At 49.0% G+C, this 16,781-nt stretch overlaps 1 protein-coding gene across 2 annotated transcripts in view; it reads right to left on the reverse strand.

The window, feature by feature from the left end:
• Positions 1-420: 420 nt before the first annotated feature.
• LOC106595135 (ly6/PLAUR domain-containing protein 6B) overlaps positions 421-16,781 on the reverse strand; it is a 55,858-nt gene continuing 39,497 nt past the window's right edge. For both annotated transcript variants that reach the window (XM_045704833.1, XM_045704834.1), the window contains 2 exons: positions 16,607-16,737; positions 421-1,331 (listed from right to left, as the gene is read on the reverse strand). In XM_045704833.1, the coding sequence (XP_045560789.1) occupies positions 1,155-1,331; positions 16,607-16,737 (308 nt within the window). In that variant the 3' untranslated portion in view covers positions 421-1,154. The remainder of the gene's footprint in view (positions 1,332-16,606; positions 16,738-16,781) is intronic.

Raw genomic sequence — 16,781 nt, forward strand, 5'->3', positions numbered from 1 at the left:
ATGTAGATCCCAACCAGTGTCATCAGTGGTCATTGGTAAACCAAGCATCAGTCATTATGACACTGCTGTAGTCCTTTGTGATTGATCGATCCATGTGACATCTTTATCACAGATTACCATCAGACTTGTAAAAACACACATCCTCCATGTTCAGAGGAACATGTTGGTCTGGTCCAGTCTGGTCCTCTCTATAGGAACCTGGTCTGAGGGACATGTTGGTCTGGTCCAGTCTGGTCTCCTCTATAGGAACCTGGTCTGAGGGACATGTTGGTCTGGTCCAGTCTGGTCTCCTCTATAGGAACCTGGTCTGAGGGACATGTTGGTCTGGTCCAGTCTGGTCTCCTCTATAGGAACCTGGTCTGAGGGACATGTTGGTCTGGTCCAGTCTGGTCCCCTCTATAGGAACCTGGTCTGAGGACATGTTGGTCTGGTCCAGTCTGGTCTCCTCTATAGGAACCTGGTCTGAGGGACATGTTGGTCTGGTCCAGTCTGGTCTCCTCTATAGGAACCTGGTCTGAGGGACATGTTGGTCTGGTCCAGTCTGGTCCCCTCTATAGGAACCTGGTCTGAGGGACATGTTGGTCTGGTCCAGTCTGGTCTCCTCTATAGGAACCTGGTCTGAGGGACATGTTGGTCTGGTCCAGTCTGGTCTCCTCTATAGGAACCTGGTCTGAGGGACATGTTGGTCTGGTCCAGTCTGGTCTCCTCTATAGGAACCTGGTCTGAGGGACATGTTGGTCTGGTCCAGTCTGGTCTCCTCTATAGGAACCTGGTCTGAGGGACATGTTGGTCTGGTCCAGTCTGGTCTCCTCTATAGGAACCTGGTCTGAGGGACATGTTGGTCTGGTCCAGTCTGGTCTCCTCTATAGGAACCTGGTCTGAGGGACATGTTGGTCTGGTCCAGTCTGGTCTCCTCTATAGGAACCTGGTCTGAGGGACATGTTGGTCTGGTCCAGTCTGGTCTCCTCTATAGGAACCTGGTCTGAGGGACATGTTGGTCTGGTCCAGTCTGGTCTCCTCTATAGGAACCTGGTCTGAGGGACATGTTGGTCTGGTCCAGTCTGGTCTCCTCTATAGGAACCTGGTCTGAGGGACATGTTGGTCTGGTCCAGTCTGGTCCTCTCTATAGGGACCTGGTCTGAGGGACAGTAGTTTCACAGTAGGACCAGCCTGGTCAGCCCCAGGCCCAGAGTGGACAGTAACATCGTCCTAACAGGAGTCTGGGATGGGGCTGAGCTGTAGGCCTGCTGCCTCATGGAAAACACAGCATTGGTGTGGTTGGTAGGGACCTCCACGTTGCAGATCATACCCTCACAGCAAGACACACACTCCTACAGGAGAACAAGGACAGGGAGAGGAGAGGAGAGAGAGAGCGGAGGAGTGAGTGACAACAAATTCAAAACACAAGAACAGCAGTAATGGCAAATACTTTTTAGATGATTCTACAAATGAGACTGAGTAGATAATGGTTAGTGATTTACTGTGTGTGTGGAGGGGTTTAGGTTATTTACTGTGTGTGTGTGGGGGGGAGGGGTTTAGGTGATGTACTGTGTGTGGGGGGTTTAGGTGATTTACTGTGTGTGTGTGGAGGGGTTTAGGTGATTTACTGTGTGTGTGTGAGGGGGGGTTTAGGTGATTTACTGTGTGTGTGGGGGGGGTTTAGGTGATTTACTGTGCGTGTGGTGGGGGTTTAGGTGATTTACTGTGTGTGTGGGGGGGTTTAAGTGATTTACTGTGTGTGTGGGGGGGTTTAGGTGATTTACTGTGTGTGTGGGGGGGTTTAGGTGATTTACTGTGTGTGTGGGGGGGGTTTAGGTGATTTACTGTGTGTGTGTGGAGGGTTTAGGTGATTTACTGTGTGTGTGTGGAGGGGTTTAGGTGATTTACTGTGTGTGTGGGGGGGTTTAGGTGATTTACTGTGTGTGGGGGGGGTTTAGGTGATTTACTGTGTGTGTGTGGAGGGGTTTAGGTGATTTACTGTGTGTGGGGGGGTTTAGGTGATTTACTGTGTGTGTGGAGGGGTTTAGGTGATTTACTGTGTGTGTGGAGGGGTTTAGGTGATTTACTGTGTGTGTGGGGGGGTTTAGGTGATTCACTGTGTGTGTGTGGGGGGGTTTAGGTGATTTACTGTGTGTGTGGGGGGGGTTTAGGTGATTCACTGTGTGTGTGTGGGGGGGTTTAGGTGATTTACTGTGTGTGTGGAGGGTTTAGGTGATTTACTGTGTGTGTGTGGGGGTTTAGGTGATTTACTGTGTGTGTGGGGGTTTAGGTGATTTACTGTGTGTGTGGGGGGTTTAGGTGATTTACTGTGTGTGTGTGTGGGGGGTTTAGGTGATTTACTGTGTGTGTGTGGAGGGGTTTAGGTGATTTACTGTGTGTGGGGGGGTTAGGTGATTTACTGTGTGTGTGGGGGGGTTTAGGTGATTCACTGTGTGTGTGGGGGGGGGTTTAGGTGATTTACTGTGTGTGTGTGGGGGGTTTAGGTGATTTACTGTGTGTGTGGAGGGGTTAGGTGATTTACTGTGTGTGTGGGGGGTTTAGGTGATTTACTGTGTGTGTGGAGGGGTTTAGGTGATTTACTGTGTGTGTGGAGGGTTTAGGTGATTTACTGTGTGTGTGTGGAGGGGTTTAGGTGATTTACTGTGTGTGTGTGTGTGGAGGGGTTTAGGTGATTTACTGTGTGTGTGGGGGGTTTAGGTGATTTACTGTGTGTGTGGAGGGGTTTAGGTGATTTACTGTGTGTGTGGAGGGGTTTAGGTGATTTACTGTGTGTGTGGAGGGGTTTAGGTGATTTACTGTGTGTGTGGAGGGGTTTAGGTGATTTACTGTGTGTGTGTGGAGGGGTTTAGGTGATTTACTGTGTGTGTGGAGGGTTTAGGTGATTTACTGTGTGTGTGGGGGGGTTTAGGTGATTTACTGTGTGTGTGTGGGGTTTAGGTGATTTACTGTGTGTGTGGGGGGGTTTAGGTGATTTACTGTGTGTGTGGGGGGTTTAGGTGATTTACTGTGTGTGTGTGGGGGGTTTAGGTGATTTACTGTGTGTGTGGGGGGGTTTAGGTGATTTACTGTGTGTGTGGGGGGTTTAGGTGATTTACTGTGTGTGTTGGGGGGGTTTAGGTGATTTACTGTGTGTGTGGGGGGTTTAGGTGATTTACTGTGTGTGTGGGGGGGGTTTAGGTGATTTACTGTGTGTGTGGGGGTTTAGGTGATTTACTGTGTGTGTGGGGGGTTTAGGTGATTTACTGTGTGTGTGGGGGGGTTTAGGTGATTTACTGTGTGTGTGGGGGGGTTTAGGTGATTTACTGTGTGTGTGGGGGGGTTTAGGTGATTTACTGTGTGTGTGGGGGGGGTTTAGGTGATTTACTGTGTGTGTGGGGGGGGTTTAGGTGATTTACTGTGTGTGTGGGGGGTTTAGGTGATTTACTGTGTGTGTGTGGTGGGGGTTTAGGTGATTTACTGTGTGTGTGGGGGGGTTTAGGTGATTTACTGTGTGTGTGGGGGTTTAGGTGATTTACTGTGTGTGTGGGGGGTTTAGGTGATTTACTGTGTGTGTGGGGGTTTAGGTGATTTACTGTGTGTGTGGGGGGTTTAGGTGATTTACTGTGTGTGTGGGGGGTTTAGGTGATTTACTGTGTGTGTGTGGGGGGTTTAGGTGATTTACTGTGTGTGTGGGGGGTTTAGGTGATTTACTGTGTGTGTGTGGGGGGTTTAGGTGATTTACTGTGTGTGTGTGGGGGTTTAGGTGATTTACTGTGTGTGTGGGGGGTTTAGGTGATTTACTGTGTGTGTGGGGGGTTTAGGTGATTTACTGTGTGTGTGTGGAGGGGTTTAGGTGATTTACTGTGTGTGTGGGGGGTTTAGGTGATTTACTGTGTGTGTGGGGGGGGTTTAGGTGATTTACTGTGTGTGTGGGGGGGTTTAGGTGATTTACTGTGTGTGTGGGGGGGGTTTAGGTGATTTACTGTGTGTGTGGAGGGGTTTAGGTGATTTACTGTGTGTGTGTGGAGGGTTTAGGTGATTTACTGTGTGTGTGGGGGGTTTAGGTGATTTACTGTGTGTGTGGGGGGTTTAGGTGATTTACTGTGTGTGTGGGGGGTTTAGGTGATTTACTGTGTGTGTGTGGGGGTTTAGGTGATTTACTGTGTGTGTGTGGGGGTTTAGGTGATTTACTGTGTGTGTGGGGGGGTTTAGGTGATTTACTGTGTGTGTGGGGGGGTTTAGGTGATTTACTGTGTGTGTGGAGGGTTTAGGTGATTTACTGTGTGTGTGGGGGGTTTAGGTGATTTACTGTGTGTGTGTGGGGGGTTTAGGTGATTTACTGTGTGTGTGTGGGGGTTTAGGTGATTTACTGTGTGTGTGGGGGGTTTAGGTGATTTACTGTGTGTGTGGGGGGTTTAGGTGATTTACTGTGTGTGTGGGGGGGTTTAGGTGATTTACTGTGTGTGTGGGGGGGTTTAGGTGATTTACTGTGTGTGTGGGGGGTTTAGGTGATTTACTGTGTGTGTGGGAGGGGTTTAGGTGATTTACTGTGTGTGTGGAGGGGTTTAGGTGATTTACTGTGTGTGTGGGGGGTTTAGGTGATTTACTGTGTGTGTGGAGGGGTTTAGGTGATTTACTGTGTGTGTGTGGAGGGGTTTAGGTGATTTACTGTGTGTGTGTGGGGGGTTTAGGTGATTTACTGTGTGTGTGGGGGTTTAGGTGATTTACTGTGTGTGTGGGGGGGTTTAGGTGATTTACTGTGTGTGTGGGGGGGTTTAGGTGATTTACTGTGTGTGTGGGGGGTTTAGGTGATTTACTGTGTGTGTGTGTGGGGGTTTAGGTGATTTACTGTGTGTGTGGGGGGGTTTAGGTGATTTACTGTGTGTGTGGGGGGGTTTAGGTGATTTACTGTGTGTGTGGGGGGGTTTAGGTGATTTACTGTGTGTGTGTGGGGGGTTTAGGTGATTTACTGTGTGTGTGGGGGGTTTAGGTGATTTACTGTGTGTGTGGGGGTTTAGGTGATTTACTGTGTGTGTGGGGGTTTAGGTGATTTACTGTGTGTGTGGAGGGTTTAGGTGATTTACTGTGTGTGTGTGGGGGTTTAGGTGATTTACTGTGTGTGTGGGGGTTTAGGTGATTTACTGTGTGTGTGGGGGTTTAGGTGATTTACTGTGTGTGTGGGGGGGTTTAGGTGATTTACTGTGTGTGTGGGGGGGGGTTTAGGTGATTTACTGTGTGTGTGGGGGGTTTAGGTGATTTACTGTGTGTGTGGGGGTTTAGGTGATTTACTGTGTGTGTGGGGGGTTTAGGTGATTTACTGTGTGTGTGGGGGGGTTTAGGTGATTTACTGTGTGTGTGGGGGGTTTAGGTGATTTACTGTGTGTGTGGGGGGTTTAGGTGATTTACTGTGTGTGTGGGGGTTTAGGTGATTTACTGTGTGTGTGTGGGGGGGTTTAGGTGATTTACTGTGTGTGTGGGGGGTTTAGGTGATTTACTGTGTGTGGGGGGGTTTAGGTGATTTACTGTGTGTGTGGGGGTTTAGGTGATTTACTGTGTGTGTGGGGGGGTTTAGGTGATTTACTGTGTGTGTGTGTGGGGGTTTAGGTGATTTACTGTGTGTGTGGGGGGGTTTAGGTGATTTACTGTGTGTGTGGGGGGGTTTAGGTGATTTACTGTGTGTGTGGGGGGTTTAGGTGATTTACTGTGTGTGTGGGGGGTTTAGGTGATTTACTGTGTGTGTGGGGGTTTAGGTGATTTACTGTGTGTGTGGGGGTTTAGGTGATTTACTGTGTGTGTGTGGGGGGTTTAGGTGATTTACTGTGTGTGTGGGGGGTTTAGGTGATTTACTGTGTGTGTGGGGGTTTAGGTGATTTACTGTGTGTGTGGGGGGGTTTAGGTGATTTACTGTGTGTGTGGGGGGGTTTAGGTGATTTACTGTGTGTGTGGGGGGTTTAGGTGATTTACTGTGTGTGTGGGGGGTTTAGGTGATTTACTGTGTGTGTGGGGGGGTTTAGGTGATTTACTGTGTGTGTGGGGGGGTTTAGGTGATTTACTGTGTGTGTGGGGGTTTAGGTGATTTACTGTGTGTGTGGGGGGTTTAGGTGATTTACTGTGTGTGTGTGTGTGTGGGGGTTTAGGTGATTTACTGTGTGTGTGGGGGGTTTAGGTGATTTACTGTGTGTGTGGGGGGTTTAGGTGATTTACTGTGTGTGTGGGGGGGTTTAGGTGATTTACTGTGTGTGTGGGGGGGTTTAGGTGATTTACTGTGTGTGTGGGGGGGTTTAGGTGATTTACTGTGTGTGTGGGGGTTTAGGTGATTTACTGTGTGTGTGGGGGGTTTAGGTGATTTACTGTGTGTGTGGGGGGTTTAGGTGATTTACTGTGTGTGTGGGGGGGTTTAGGTGATTTACTGTGTGTGTGTGTGGGGGTTTAGGTGATTTACTGTGTGTGTGGGGGTTTAGGTGATTTACTGTGTGTGTGGGGGGGTTTAGGTGATTTACTGTGTGTGTGGGGGGGTTTAGGTGATTTACTGTGTGTGTGGGGGGTTTAGGTGATTTACTGTGTGTGTGGGGGGGGGTTTAGGTGATTTACTGTGTGTGTGGGGGGGGTTTAGGTGATTTACTGTGTGTGTGGGGGGGGTTTAGGTGATTTACTGTGTGTGGGGGGGTTTAGGTGATTTACTGTGTGTGTGGGGGGGTTTAGGTGATTTACTGTGTGTGTGGGGGGGTTTAGGTGATTTACTGTGTGTGTGGGGGGTTTAGGTGATTTACTGTGTGTGTGGGGGGTTTAGGTGATTTACTGTGTGTGTGGGGGGTTTAGGTGATTTACTGTGTGTGTGGGGGGTTTAGGTGATTTACTGTGTGTGTGGGGGTTTAGGTGATTTACTGTGTGTGTGGGGGGTTTAGGTGATTTACTGTGTGTGTGGGGGGGTTTAGGTGATTTACTGTGTGTGTGGTGGGGGGTTTAGGTGATTTACTGTGTGTGTGGGGGGGTTTAGGTGATTTACTGTGTGTGTGGGGGGGTTTAGGTGATTTACTGTGTGTGTGGGGGGTTTAGGTGATTTACTGTGTGTGTGTGGGGGTTTAGGTGATTTACTGTGTGTGTGGGGGGTTTAGGTGATTTACTGTGTGTGTGTGGGGGGTTTAGGTGATTTACTGTGTGTGTGGGGGGGGTTTAGGTGATTTACTGTGTGTGTGGGGGGTTTAGGTGATTTACTGTGTGTGTGGGGGGGTTTAGGTGATTTACTGTGTGTGTGGGGGGGTTTAGGTGATTTACTGTGTGTGTGGGGGGTTTAGGTGATTTACTGTGTGTGTGGGGGTTTAGGTGATTTACTGTGTGTGTGGGGGGTTTAGGTGATTTACTGTGTGTGTGGGGGGGTTTAGGTGATTTACTGTGTGTGTGGGGGGTTTAGGTGATTTACTGTGTGTGTGGGGGTTTAGGTGATTTACTGTGTGTGTGGGGGGTTTAGGTGATTTACTGTGTGTGTGGGGGGTTTAGGTGATTTACTGTGTGTGTGGGGGGGTTTAGGTGATTTACTGTGTGTGTGGGGGGGTTTAGGTGATTTACTGTGTGTGTGGGGGGTTTAGGTGATTTACTGTGTGTGTGGGGGGTTTAGGTGATTTACTGTGTGTGTGGGGGGGTTTAGGTGATTTTACTGTGTGTGTGGGGGTTTAGGTGATTTACTGTGTGTGTGGGGGGGGGTTTAGGTGATTTACTGTGTGTGTGGGGGGGTTTAGGTGATTTACTGTGTGTGTGGGGGGGTTTAGGTGATTTACTGTGTGTGTGGGGGGGTTTAGGTGATTTACTGTGTGTGTGGGGGGTTTAGGTGATTTACTGTGTGTGTGGGGGGTTTAGGTGATTTACTGTGTGTGTGGGGGGGGTTTAGGTGATTTACTGTGTGTGTGGGGGGTTTAGGTGATTTACTGTGTGTGTGGGGGGGGGTTTAGGTGATTTACTGTGTGTGTGGGGGGTTTAGGTGATTTACTGTGTGTGTGGGGGGGTTTAGGTGATTTACTGTGTGTGTGGGGGTTTAGGTGATTTACTGTGTGTGTGGGGGGGTTTAGGTGATTTACTGTGTGTGTGGGGGGTTTAGGTGATTTACTGTGTGTGTGTGGGGGGGGGGTTTAGGTGATTTACTGTGTGTGTGGGGGTTTAGGTGATTTACTGTGTGTGTGGGGGGGTTTAGGTGATTTACTGTGTGTGTGGGGGGGTTTAGGTGATTTACTGTGTGTGTGGGGGGGTTTAGGTGATTTACTGTGTGTGTGGGGGGGTTTAGGTGATTTACTGTGTGTGTGGGGGGGTTTAGGTGATTTACTGTGTGTGTGTGTGGGGGTTTAGGTGATTTACTGTGTGTGTGGGGGGGTTTAGGTGATTTACTGTGTGTGTGGGGGGGTTTAGGTGATTTACTGTGTGTGTGGGGGGTTTAGGTGATTTACTGTGTGTGTGGGGGGTTTAGGTGATTTACTGTGTGTGTGGGGGGGTTTAGGTGATTTACTGTGTGTGTGGGGGTTTAGGTGATTTACTGTGTGTGTGGGGGGTTTAGGTGATTTACTGTGTGTGTGGGGGGGTTTAGGTGATTTACTGTGTGTGTGGGGGGTTTAGGTGATTTACTGTGTGTGTGGGGGGTTTAGGTGATTTACTGTGTGTGTGGGGGTTTAGGTGATTTACTGTGTGTGTGGGGGGGTTTAGGTGATTTACTGTGTGTGTGGGGGGGTTTAGGTGATTTACTGTGTGTGTGGGGGGGTTTAGGTGATTTACTGTGTGTGTGGGGGGGTTTAGGTGATTTACTGTGTGTGTGGGGGGGTTTAGGTGATTTACTGTGTGTGTGGGGGGGTTTAGGTGATTTACTGTGTGTGTGGGGGGGTTTAGGTGATTTACTGTGTGTGTGGGGGGGTTTAGGTGATTTACTGTGTGTGTGTGGGGGGTTTAGGTGATTTACTGTGTGTGTGGGGGGTTTAGGTGATTTACTGTGTGTGTGGGGGGGTTTAGGTGATTTACTGTGTGTGTGGGGGGTTTAGGTGATTTACTGTGTGTGTGGGGGGTTTAGGTGATTTACTGTGTGTGTGGGGGGTTTAGGTGATTTACTGTGTGTGTGGGGGGTTTAGGTGATTTACTGTGTGTGTGGGGGGTTTAGGTGATTTACTGTGTGTGTGGGGGTTTAGGTGATTTACTGTGTGTGTGGGGGGTTTAGGTGATTTACTGTGTGTGTGGGGGGGGTTTAGGTGATTTACTGTGTGTGTGGGGGGGTTTAGGTGATTTACTGTGTGTGTGGGGGGTTTAGGTGATTTACTGTGTGTGTGGGGGGGTTTAGGTGATTTACTGTGTGTGTGGGGGGTTTAGGTGATTTACTGTGTGTGTGTGGGGGGGTTTAGGTGATTTACTGTGTGTGTGGGGGGGGTTTAGGTGATTTACTGTGTGTGTGGGGGTTTAGGTGATTTACTGTGTGTGTGGGGGGGTTTAGGTGATTTACTGTGTGTGTGGGGGGGTTTAGGTGATTTACTGTGTGTGTGGGGGGTTTAGGTGATTTACTGTGTGTGTGGGGGTTTAGGTGATTTACTGTGTGTGTGGGGGTTTAGGTGATTTACTGTGTGTGTGGGGGGGGTTTAGGTGATTTACTGTGTGTGTGGGGGGTTTAGGTGATTTACTGTGTGTGTGGGGGTTTAGGTGATTTACTGTGTGTGTGTGGGGGGGTTTAGGTGATTTACTGTGTGTGTGGGGGGGTTTAGGTGATTTACTGTGTGTGTGGGGGGGTTTAGGTGATTTACTGTGTGTGTGGGGGGGTTTAGGTGATTTACTGTGTGTGTGGGGGGTTTAGGTGATTTACTGTGTGTGTGGGGGGTTTAGGTGATTTACTGTGTGTGTGGGGGGGTTTAGGTGATTTACTGTGTGTGTGTGGGGGGGTTTAGGTGATTTACTGTGTGTGTGGGGGGGTTTAGGTGATTTACTGTGTGTGTGGGGGGTTTAGGTGATTTACTGTGTGTGTGGGGGGTTTAGGTGATTTACTGTGTGTGTGGGGGGTTTAGGTGATTTACTGTGTGTGTGGGGGGTTTAGGTGATTTACTGTGTGTGTGGGGGGTTTAGGTGATTTACTGTGTGTGTGGGGGGTTTAGGTGATTTACTGTGTGTGTGGGGGGGTTTAGGTGATTTACTGTGTGTGTGGGGGGTTTAGGTGATTTACTGTGTGTGTGGGGGGTTTAGGTGATTTACTGTGTGTGTGGGGGGTTTAGGTGATTTACTGTGTGTGGGGGGGTTTAGGTGATTTACTGTGTGTGTGGGGGGGGTTTAGGTGATTTACTGTGTGTGTGTGGGGGTTTAGGTGATTTACTGTGTGTGTGGGGGGGTTTAGGTGATTTACTGTGTGTGTGGGGGGTTTAGGTGATTTACTGTGTGTGTGGGGGGGTTTAGGTGATTTACTGTGTGTGTGGGGGGTTTAGGTGATTTACTGTGTGTGTGGGGGGGTTTAGGTGATTTACTGTGTGTGTGGGGGGGTTTAGGTGATTTACTGTGTGTGTGGGGGGGTTTAGGTGATTTACTGTGTGTGTGGTGGGGGGTTTAGGTGATTTACTGTGTGTGTGGGGGGTTTAGGTGATTTACTGTGTGTGTGGGGGGGTTTAGGTGATTTACTGTGTGTGGTGGGGGGGTTTAGGTGATTTACTGTGTGTGTGGGGGGTTTAGGTGATTTACTGTGTGTGTGGGGGGTTTAGGTGATTTACTGTGTGTGTGGGGGGTTTAGGTGATTTACTGTGTGTGTGGGGGGGTTTAGGTGATTTACTGTGTGTGTGGGGGGTTTAGGTGATTTACTGTGTGTGTGGGGGGTTTAGGTGATTTACTGTGTGTGTGGGGGGTTTAGGTGATTTACTGTGTGTGTGGGGGTTTAGGTGATTTACTGTGTGTGTGGGGGGTTTAGGTGATTTACTGTGTGTGTGGGGGTTTAGGTGATTTACTGTGTGTGTGGGGGGTTTAGGTGATTTACTGTGTGTGTGTGGGGGTTTAGGTGATTTACTGTGTGTGTGGGGGGTTTAGGTGATTTACTGTGTGTGTGGGGGGGTTTAGGTGATTTACTGTGTGTGTGGGGGGGTTTAGGTGATTTACTGTGTGTGTGGGGGGTTTAGGTGATTTACTGTGTGTGTGGGGGGTTTAGGTGATTTACTGTGTGTGTGGGGGGTTTAGGTGATTTACTGTGTGTGTGGGGGGGTTTAGGTGATTTACTGTGTGTGTGTGGGGGGTTTAGGTGATTTACTGTGTGTGTGGGGGGGTTTAGGTGATTTACTGTGTGTGTGGGGGTTTAGGTGATTTACTGTGTGTGTGGGGGGTTTAGGTGATTTACTGTGTGTGTGGGGGGGGGTTTAGGTGATTTACTGTGTGTGTGGGGGGGTTTAGGTGATTTACTGTGTGTGTGTGTGTGGGGGTTTAGGTGATTTACTGTGTGTGTGGGGGGGGGTTTAGGTGATTTACTGTGTGTGTGGGGGGGTTTAGGTGATTTACTGTGTGTGTGGGGGGTTTAGGTGATTTACTGTGTGTGTGGGGGGTTTAGGTGATTTACTGTGTGTGTGGGGGGTTTAGGTGATTTACTGTGTGTGTGGTGGGGGGTTTAGGTGATTTACTGTGTGTGTGGGGGGGGTTTAGGTGATTTACTGTGTGTGTGGGGGGGTTTAGGTGATTTACTGTGTGTGTGGGGGGTTTAGGTGATTTACTGTGTGTGTGGGGGGGTTTAGGTGATTTACTGTGTGTGTGGGGGTTTAGGTGATTTACTGTGTGTGTGTGGGGGTTTAGGTGATTTACTGTGTGTGTGGGGGGTTTAGGTGATTTACTGTGTGTGTGGGGGGGTTTAGGTGATTTACTGTGTGTGTGGGGGGTTTAGGTGATTTACTGTGTGTGTGGGGGGGTTTAGGTGATTTACTGTGTGTGTGGGGGGGTTTAGGTGATTTACTGTGTGTGTGGGGGGTTTAGGTGATTTACTGTGTGTGTGTGGGGGGTTTAGGTGATTTACTGTGTGTGTGGGGGGGTTTAGGTGATTTACTGTGTGTGTGGGGGGGTTTAGGTGATTTACTGTGTGTGTGGGGGTTTAGGTGATTTACTGTGTGTGTGGGGGTTTAGGTGATTTACTGTGTGTGTGGGGGGTTTAGGTGATTTACTGTGTGTGTGGGGGTTTAGGTGATTTACTGTGTGTGTGGGGGGTTTAGGTGATTTACTGTGTGTGTGTGGGGGTTTAGGTGATTTACTGTGTGTGTGGGGGTTTAGGTGATTTACTGTGTGTGTGGGGGGTTTAGGTGATTTACTGTGTGTGTGGGGGGGTTTAGGTGATTTACTGTGTGTGTGGGGGTTTAGGTGATTTACTGTGTGTGTGGGGGGTTTAGGTGATTTACTGTGTGTGTGGGGGGTTTAGGTGATTTACTGTGTGTGTGGGGGGGGTTTAGGTGATTTACTGTGTGTGTGGGGGGTTTAGGTGATTTACTGTGTGTGTGGGGGGGTTTAGGTGATTTACTGTGTGTGTGGGGGGTTTAGGTGATTTACTGTGTGTGTGGGGGGTTTAGGTGATTTACTGTGTGTGTGGGGGGGTTTAGGTGATTTACTGTGTGTGTGGGGGTTTAGGTGATTTACTGTGTGTGTGGGGGGTTTAGGTGATTTACTGTGTGTGTGTGGGGGGGTTTAGGTGATTTACTGTGTGTGTGGGGGTTTAGGTGATTTACTGTGTGTGTGGGGGGGTTTAGGTGATTTACTGTGTGTGTGGGGGGGTTTAGGTGATTTACTGTGTGTGTGGGGGGTTTAGGTGATTTACTGTGTGTGTGGGGGTTTAGGTGATTTACTGTGTGTGTGGGGGGTTTAGGTGATTTACTGTGTGTGTGGGGGTTTAGGTGATTTACTGTGTGTGGGGGGGGTTTAGGTGATTTACTGTGTGTGTGGGGGGTTTAGGTGATTTACTGTGTGTGTGGGGGGGGTTTAGGTGATTTACTGTGTGTGTGGGGGGGGTTTAGGTGATTTACTGTGTGTGTGGGGGGTTTAGGTGATTTACTGTGTGTGTGGGGGGGGTTTAGGTGATTTACTGTGTGTGTGGGGGGTTTAGGTGATTTACTGTGTGTGTGGGGGTTTAGGTGATTTACTGTGTGTGTGGGGGGGGTTTAGGTGATTTACTGTGTGTGTGGGGGTTTAGGTGATTTACTGTGTGTGTGGGGGGTTTAGGTGATTTACTGTGTGTGTGGGGGGTTTAGGTGATTTACTGTGTGTGTGGGGGGTTTAGGTGATTTACTGTGTGTGTGGGGGGGTTTAGGTGATTTACTGTGTGTGTGGGGGTTTAGGTGATTTACTGTGTGTGGGGGGGGTTTAGGTGATTTACTGTGTGTGTGGGGGGGTTTAGGTGATTTACTGTGTGTGTGGGGGGTTTAGGTGATTTACTGTGTGTGTGGGGGGTTTAGGTGATTTACTGTGTGTGTGGGGGGTTTAGGTGATTTACTGTGTGTGTGGGGGGGTTTAGGTGATTTACTGTGTGTGTGGGGGTTTAGGTGATTTACTGTGTGTGTGGGGGGGTTTAGGTGATTTACTGTGTGTGTGGGGGGGTTTAGGTGATTTACTGTGTGTGTGGGGGGGTTTAGGTGATTTACTGTGTGTGTGGGGGGGTTTAGGTGATTTACTGTGTGTGTGGGGGGGTTTAGGTGATTTACTGTGTGTGTGGGGGGGTTTAGGTGATTTACTGTGTGTGTGGGGGGGTTTAGGTGATTTACTGTGTGTGTGGGGGGGTTTAGGTGATTTACTGTGTGTGTGGGGGGGTTTAGGTGATTTACTGTGTGTGTGGGGGGGTTTAGGTGATTTACTGTGTGTGTGGGGGGGTTTAGGTGATTTACTGTGTGTGGGGGGTTTAGGTGATTTACTGTGTGTGTGGGGGGGTTTAGGTGATTTACTGTGTGTGTGGGGGGTTTAGGTGATTTACTGTGTGTGTGGGGGGGGTTTAGGTGATTTACTGTGTGTGTGGGGGGTTTAGGTGATTTACTGTGTGTGTGGGGGGGTTTAGGTGATTTACTGTGTGTGTGGGGGGTTTAGGTGATTTACTGTGTGTGTGGGGGGTTTAGGTGATTTACTGTGTGTGTGGGGGGGTTTAGGTGATTTACTGTGTGTGTGGGGGTTTAGGTGATTTACTGTGTGTGTGGGGGGTTTAGGTGATTTACTGTGTGTGTGGGGGGTTTAGGTGATTTACTGTGTGTGTGGAGGGGTTTAGGTGATTTACTGTGTGTGGGGGGGTTTAGGTGATTTACTGTGTGTGTGTGGGGGTTTAGGTGATTTACTGTGTGTGTGGGGGGTTTAGGTGATTTACTGTGTGTGTGGGGGGTTTAGGTGATTTACTGTGTGTGTGGGGGGTTTAGGTGATTTACTGTGTGTGTGGGGGGGTTAGGTGATTTACTGTGTGTGTGGGGGGGTTTAGGTGATTTACTGTGTGTGGGGGGGTTTAGGTGATGTACTGTGTGTGTGGGGGTTTAGGTGATTTACTGTGTGTGTGTGGGGGTTTAGGTGATTTACTGTGTGTGGGGGGGGGGTTTAGGTGATTTACTGTGTGTGGGGGGGTTTAGGTGATTTACTGTGTGTGTGTGGAGGGGTTTAGGTGATTTACTGTGTGTGTGGGGGGGGTTTAGGTGATTTACTGTGTGTGTGGGGGGGTTTAGGTGATTTACTGTGTGTGTGGGGGGGTTTAGGTGATTTACTGTGTGTGGGGGGGGTTTAGGTGATTTACTGTGTGTGTGGGGGGGTTTAGGTGATTTACTGTGTGTGTGGGGGGGTTTAGGTGATTTACTGTGTGTGTGGGGGGTTTAGGTGATTTACTGTGTGTGTGTGGGGGGTTTAGGTGATTTACTGTGTGTGGGGGGGGTTTAGGTGATTTACTGTGTGTGTGGGGGGGTTTAGGTGATTTACTGTGTGTGTGGGGGGTTTAGGTGATTTACTGTGTGTGTGGGGGGGGGTTTAGGTGATTTACTGTGTGTGTGGGGGGTTTAGGTGATTTACTGTGTGTGTGGGGGGGTTTAGGTGATTTACTGTGTGTGTGGGGGGTTTAGGTGATTTACTGTGTGTGTGGGGGGGGTTAGGTGATTTACTGTGTGTGTGGGGGGGTTTAGGTGATTTACTGTGTGTGTGGGGGGGTTTAGGTGATTTACTGTGTGTGTGTGGGGGGGTTTAGGTGATTTACTGTGTGTGTGGGGGTTTAGGTGATTTACTGTGTGTGTGGGGGGGTTTAGGTGATTTACTGTGTGTGTGGGGGGGTTTAGGTGATTTACTGTGTGTGTGTGGGGGTTTAGGTGATTTACTGTGTGTGTGTGGGGGTTTAGGTGATTTACTGTGTGTGTGTGTGGAGGGTTTAGGTGATTTACTGTGTGTGTGGGGGGTTTAGGTGATTTACTGTGTGTGTGGGGGGTTTAGGTGATTTACTGTGTGTGTGGGGGGGTTTAGGTGATTTACTGTGTGTGGAGGGGTTTAGGTGATTTACTGTGTGTGTGGGGGGGTTTAGGTGATTTACTGTGTGTGTGGAGGGGTTTAGGTGATTTACTGTGTTTGTGGAGGGGTTTAGGTGATTTACTGTGTGTGTGGAGGGGTTTAGGTGATTTTCACTGTGTGTGGGGGGGGTTTAGGTGATTTACTGTGTGTGTGTGGGGGGGTTTAGGTGATTTACTGTGTGTGTGGAGGGGTTTAGGTGATTTACTGTGTGTGTGGGGGGGTTTAGGTGATTCACTGTGTGTGGGGGGGAGGGGTTTAGGTGATTTACTGTGTGTGTGGAGGGTTTAGGTGATTTACTGTGTGTGTGGGGGGGTTTAGGTGATTTACTGTGTGTGTGGGGGGGTTTAGGTGATTTACTGTGTGTGTGTGGGGGGTTTAGGTGATTTACTGTGTGTGTGGAGGGGTTTAGGTGATTTACTGTGTGTGTGGGGGGGGGTTTAGGTGATTCACTGTGTGTGTGGAGGGGTTTAGGTGATTTACTGTGTGTGTGAGGGGTTTAGGTGATTTACTGTGTGTGTGGAGGGGTTTAGGTGATTTACTGTGTGTGTGGGGGGGGGGTTAGGTGATTCACTGTGTGTGTGGAGGGGTTTAGGTGATTTACTGTGTGTGGAGGGGTTTAGGTGATTTACTGTGTGTGTGTGGGGGGGGGTTAGGTGATTTACTGTGTGTGTGGAGGGGTTTAGGTGATTTACTGTGTGTGTGGAGGGGTTTAGGTGATTTACTGTGTGTGAGGGTTTAGTATTTACTGTGTGTGGAGGGGTTTAGGTTATTTACTGTGTGTGTGGAGGGGTTTAGGTGATTTACTGTGTGTGGAGGGGTTTAGGTGATTTACTGTGTGTGTGGAGGGTTTAGGTTATTTACTGTGTGTGGAGGGGTTTAGGTTATTTACTGTGTGTGGAGGGGTTTAGGTTATTTACTGTGTGTGGAGGGGTTTAGGTTATTTACTGTGTGTGGAGGGGTTTAGGTTATTTACTGTGTGTGGAGGGGTTTAGGTTATTTACTGTGTGTGGAGGGGTTTAGGTTATTTACTGTGTGTGTGGAGGGGTTTAGGTTATTTACTGTGTGTGTGGAGGGGTTTAGGTTATTTACTGTGTGTGGAGGGGTTTAGGTTATTTACTGTGTGTGTGGGGGGGGTTTAGGTGTATGAACTTACAGTGTGACCCGTGTCTCTGTGGTGTCGACAGCCAGACGTATGACACTCCTCACGAGCAGCACACTTCTTGGTTACAAACTTGGTCTTGCCGTGACTGGTGAAGTGGTGCACTGTCATACAGAACTGGCTATCTGAGGAAAGGATGACCAGTAAATATACACTACTCAACTGGTTA

This window comes from Salmo salar, chromosome ssa21 (assembly GCF_905237065.1).
Source record: "Salmo salar chromosome ssa21, Ssal_v3.1, whole genome shotgun sequence".
Classification (NCBI taxonomy): domain Eukaryota; kingdom Metazoa; phylum Chordata; class Actinopteri; order Salmoniformes; family Salmonidae; genus Salmo; species Salmo salar.